The sequence below is a fragment of the Sinocyclocheilus rhinocerous genome, unplaced genomic scaffold (genome assembly GCF_001515625.1).
Source record: "Sinocyclocheilus rhinocerous isolate Xijiao unplaced genomic scaffold, SAMN03320098_v1.1 scaffold1982, whole genome shotgun sequence".
Classification (NCBI taxonomy): domain Eukaryota; kingdom Metazoa; phylum Chordata; class Actinopteri; order Cypriniformes; family Cyprinidae; genus Sinocyclocheilus; species Sinocyclocheilus rhinocerous.
In genome coordinates, this window is record NW_015651555.1 from 151,521 (window position 1) to 157,162 (window position 5,642).

The following is a 5,642-nucleotide window of genomic DNA, read 5'->3' on the forward strand; positions in this document are numbered from 1 at the left end:
ATACTGTTGGGTATGGTGTTGCTTTCATTGGGAGCTACACTGCTCATTTACCCTCCCAATATGACATGGAGCTAGTGCACCATCATCTGGTCAAATGTGGAGTGAGCAACGGATTTCTGCAGAAGAATTTTACCATTCTGGGACACAGACTAGTAGTAGCAACCAGAACTGTCCAGGGGATTCACTGTATTCTGAGATAACAACCTGGGAACACTACAAAGCATGTAGGATGCTATACTCAGAAATTTAGAAGTTTAATGCTGGAAATACTTGTCATCCTAACTGACACATCAATCTGTGTCTGTACCATGTTATTCACAGGATACGGATCCTTTTAAGTAACAACGAGGACATCTGCTGACACTGACATGACAGTGCAAGACAGCTTTAACAACCACAACAATGAAACCCACTAATTAGTATGATAAATACACTTCATTTTAAATGTACATTTAATTTGAAATATATTTTAAAAGTTAAAAGGTTGGCACTTGTAATGTAAGGGTGTAATGTACAAATGTGAGGTTATCAGCATAAAACAGGACATTAGCATTACTTTGTACATTGGTTGGGAGTCTGTATGAAACCATGAAATGTTACTGTACTTTATGTAAGTGAGAATTACGTGTGCCAAAATAAACAAGGTGATCTCAAATCTTATATGTTGAATTTTGTATGTGACAGTTTAAATTGAAGGAAGGGTTGACAAGATTACTTTAGTCTTTACCACAACAGGAAGCGGTTTTCATAGCAGGCCCCAGAGTGAGACAGGAAGAGCTGCTGTTGTGACAGGAAATGTAACCGTCACTGAACAAAACAAGAAGGTATTTAGGTTAAACTGTCAACTCTGTTTATGTTTAATTAACAAAATCGAATCTTGATCATGTTACGCTACGATATTCATAAGTATTTTACCAGCCACAACCATACCAATTCAGTTCAAACTCAAATAGAATGTACACAAATGAGAACAAAACATGATCAAATGAAAGATTATGCTCTCTAGATGTTCCATAAATAAAACGAACATAGCACTCTAATTTTGCACTAGTTGGGTCAGTCTGGGAAATATCCTCATCTCTCAGTCTTCCTTCAACCTGTAAACCTAACCTGATTTCCCCACCCACAAACTGACTGGCTTCCTGAATACTGGACGACAAGTACGCACCGAAAAAAAGCCTCATACCTACAAGAGCTGAGGACCACAAAGGTTGCATCAATTCAAACAAGCCAATAGGTGAAGAGAGCAGATGATGAGATCCGAAGCACTCGAAATTGAAGATACAAGACGTTTAAAGACCTCTAGAACTGGTAAGTGCAGAGGAAACCCTACTCATTGAGCTACTACAAGAAAATACAGACTTTGCATTCTATAAAAAAAAGCATCCAACACCCAGAAATTTGGGTCACGGAGAAGGAATCAAATGGGTACAAACAAAGATCCAAGTGCTGAGCAATCAGCACCACAGACTGAGGAAGACATGGAACTGTCTCCTGAGCAGAACAGTCCAGTTGATCAAGACCCACGACAACCAGAGGATGGCAAGCTACTCAACACGTACAAGTGGCTCACGGGGGCCAAGAATGAGACAGTGACACAGGGGACTATTGAAAGGCTAGAGAAAGGGTCTTCAAACAAATGGAATAAAATGCAGAGTTGGCGCAAAGCTCTGAGTGAAGACGCGGGGGAAAAGTGCTCGACTGCAACTCGAGGGAGTGAAAGCCCATCCAAACCAGACAAGCCGGCAACTTCAAGGAAAAACCCTTTCCGCAGAGCTCTTTCAGAGCCACCAGGGTCCCTCTTGTCTTCGGTCATGTCCTCCTCTTCTGCATCTGGGTCCTCCAGCGCACAGGCATCTGGGTCCACTGTCCAGGACACAACACAGAGGGGTAAAATAAGGAAGTACCTGCAAACGGTCTCACAGAAGTTCAAGAGACAGCGTCTACAGAGTACTGCCATTGCAGAGCATGGTAAGAGCTTTATTTTTAATGCTAAATGTTCTACAAAACATATAAGCTTGAATAAAGTTGAAACCATTATGAAGGTTTATTGTTCCTTAGAAAGACCTCTACTGTTGGATAGTGTAGACTTACTTTCTAAGTAAGATTGTACATGCAGATGCCACTAAATGGCGCTAAAGAATGAGAGCACAACAGGATGTCAGAGATGTAACAATAAACAAAGTATAGAATCTACAGACCTAAACATGTAATTGTATATTAATAGGACTGATAGGACTGCTATCATTACTTTAACTAATTAAGCCCTTATGATATTGAAATTGGATTCCAAATTCCTTGTAGCATGTTTTGTCTTTGCAGCTTATAGGCTTTTTAAATTAAAACATTGCATGTAAACTCTTTTACATTTTATGAGAAGACAAACACAAGTGTGATCCTGAGAATGTGGTCCAAGAGCCTGTTCGCCTCTCCTGGGCCCCTCCACAAGACGTTCCCATTTGGGACATTAGCAACTGCTTTCTTCAAGATGGACAGATCCTTATCCCACGTGAGGAGGAGGTAATGAACAACACACACATTCAACAATGCCAACAGATGAGACATTATACTTTAAATAGATTAAGGTATTGGATGTATGCCCTTAAACTGACTTTGAAGCATCAGTCCAGTTTGTTTGGAAATGCTATCTGATTTTAGGTTAAATAATGCTGCCATTATATCATTATCTTTTGAATTTATTTCAGCCTTTGATGAGGGTACAGAACCGGGCCAGCAGTTGTCTCTCCAGCCTGAGTCTCCAGAACATCAGTGGAAGTCATACTGGTCAGTATCACAGAGTTTGGGTTTACACAAAGACGCCAAACTTGAAAATGTCTAAATGTCATTGCATTATATACAACATCTGCAAACAAATGACATTAGAGCTTTGCTCAGAACTTTCTGATCCACTTTTATGTTTATCTAACTGGCCTCATAAGAACAAATGTGAACATTATCTTGTGAAGAGCATTGGGGGGATTGCAGTACACTTGAATGTAGTGACGGTCTAAAGCTCGCTGTGCCCTGACAGTTTAAAAGCTGGAGATGACTTCAAGAGATGAGAGAGATTATCTGTCTCTATCTAGCCAATGACTGCCTGACAAAAACTAAAGAGAAGCTAGATAACTTATTCACAGAGGAAATGGCTGGCATGGTTATGTGTGCGTGTGCTTGTAAAATTGCTTCCTTTGAGTGTCTGAAGATGATATCGTAACTGGGTGTTCCATACCAGAGGACGACTGAGACTGATGGGGTGTGCTGTCTAGTTCACTCAAAATAAGCATGCAGGACCCTTATATTAAAAATAATAATAAAGAAAACCATAAAAGGGCATTTATAAGTCTAATGTTCTGAAAGGAAAAAAAATGATTCTAAGCTACTCCAAAGCATGGGTTTCAGGCGTTGGATTGTATGTGGAGGGGCACTAGGTAAGCAAAATGATTTTAACTTTGCCTTCTTAAATGATTCAATCCGATCATTTTGCCAGAGGGTTTAATGCATGTGAAATTTAATCAGCATTAAAACAAATCTAAGGAGTTTATACTGATCTTAATTTTCAGTTAATTCAGTTGTTCAGCAAAGCACAAAGATATATTATGAGTAGTGCTTTCAAATACAATGTAGTTTATTGTAGGTTAATTTACTTACCAATTTCTGTGCTTCCATAAATACTTAATGGCATTTTGATCTGGTAATTTAGAAGATCATATAAGACATCTACCTTCTTAAGTTTGGAAATATGTACATTGTGATGGAACATAGGGAAGCATAAGTCAAGTTTTGTAAAACATAAAAACTCCTAAAAAGAAGGTTGTTGACTATACCATGATGGACATTGGGTGTTGAACACAGACTATATGTGGGAAATATGTTGAAAGGAGTTGAAGCCATACTATTTTTTTTTTTTTTTTATGTTTTGTGCTTTTAATACCAGGTCATGCATCACAATTGGCTTTGGCAGACTTTCAATAAATTCTAGCTTCATTTCTATTTCCAGCAGTTGCTGAAAGAATTCAATTTGTTGTGATTTTTCAGGTTGCACTTTTTCATTTTTTGCAAGTTAGTTAGCCTACTTCATATGCTTTGAAAATGTATGACAAAGTGCAAAGTGTCAGACTTTGTCAGACACAAAACGTTAATAGGCTGCCAAGGCTGCCAAACTCATTTTTACAGCTGCTGCTTTTGTAATCGTGATTTACTTAAGCACCCTTAAGTCTGACCAGTCTGACCATGTAAGTCCCAAAAATTGGGATCACATGCTTTGCATAATACTGCTTGTCTGGTCTCCAGCTTTCATAAAGGCACATGGATGAACAAGTAAAAGCTAATTTTTGACATAAAAAATTAAATAAGCCCCTAGATTTCAGTTCTGTTCTGTATTAACAGAATTCAACTGCAGTAACATAGTTAAATTTTCTGTTAAACTGGAAATTATTGATCTGATGCACATAGAAGGAAGGAAATGACTATGCTTCCTGCCATGGTTTCAGAATCTGCGATTGCATTGAGATTATTTCTTTCTGCAGTATTTTATCCCACCAGAACAAAATAAACAGGAAGACATACATGCATTTGATCATTTAAGCGTAAATGATCAATGATTGCATTATGGAACATTTTTCAAAAGAAAAGGGACAGGCCACCTTCAGTGCTCACTACAGACAAAAGAGGAATACTGTGGCATCAAAGTGATCATCTAATATAGAACGTGTTCTCTTTCTCTATTTAGAGCTAAACCCAGATCCTGTGGTCCCCCAGAGTGGTACCAAAATAAAAGGGCATGATGGTGGCGTCAGAGTTAGTATAAATTAATATTTCTAAGAAATCTGTACAATCTGAAACTGTTGCTGAACAAAATGCATGCATACATATATGTATTTTCCCATGACAATCCTTTTCTTTCATTCTCATGCTAGAATTTAATCAAGCGCCGCTTACAAGGTGATGATAAAAGGAAAAGCAGCACACAGCTCAATACTGTAGGACTAAGTGTTGCTGGAAGGTGGAGGATAATTTTTATAATATAGAAAAAGACTGATCTGACTCTGTAGTACCGATTAATGTCAACTGGATCAAACATATCATCTGATGGTTTTATATGATATGCCGTTTACCAGTCTTTCACACTTTCTATCAAGGTATGGTTCCAGAGAATCTTTATCCATTCCAGTCAGTGCGGCAAAAAGCCTGGATCTTAGTGAAGACCAGGCTACCGTCATCAGGCCAGTCCACAGCTCGATTCTAGGGGAGAAGTACTGTTTTCAGGTAAACATCGCTGTTGCATATTAAAGTACAAACTATGTTTCAATTTTCTGATCTTTATGTCAATCCATAATCCAAACCAATTACTTCTTTTCCGGGCATTTCATTGTGTAACTCATAAAAGGTCATCAACTCAGAGAATAACCACTGCTTTGGGTGCAGTTCAGCTGCAGAAAGAGACCGCTGGATTGAAGACTTGCGTCGTGCTGCTCATCCAAATAAGGTACAGAATATTCTTTAGCTTAAAGAGCCATCAAAATATGTCATTAATTTTGTACTTGTTATAAATAATGATAATGTTTTATACTGTCTACCTTCAGGACAACTGTGAGCGTACTGAGTACTCACTGAGTCTTTGGGTTAATGAAGCAAAAGACCTT

At 38.4% G+C, this 5,642-nt stretch overlaps 1 protein-coding gene across 1 annotated transcript in view; it reads left to right on the top strand.

The window, feature by feature from the left end:
- Nucleotides 1-1,209: 1,209 nt before the first annotated feature.
- The window catches only part of LOC107713095 (disabled homolog 2-interacting protein-like), an 11,103-nt gene continuing 6,670 nt past the window's right edge, over nt 1,210-5,642 (top strand). The window contains exons 1-7 of the mRNA XM_016518525.1: nt 1,210-1,971; nt 2,378-2,520; nt 2,706-2,784; nt 4,730-4,797; nt 4,917-5,002; nt 5,139-5,265; nt 5,387-5,485. Coding sequence (XP_016374011.1) covers nt 1,425-1,971; nt 2,378-2,520; nt 2,706-2,784; nt 4,730-4,797; nt 4,917-5,002; nt 5,139-5,265; nt 5,387-5,485 — 1,149 coding nt within the window. The 5' untranslated portion in view covers nt 1,210-1,424. The remainder of the gene's footprint in view (nt 1,972-2,377; nt 2,521-2,705; nt 2,785-4,729; nt 4,798-4,916; nt 5,003-5,138; nt 5,266-5,386; nt 5,486-5,642) is intronic.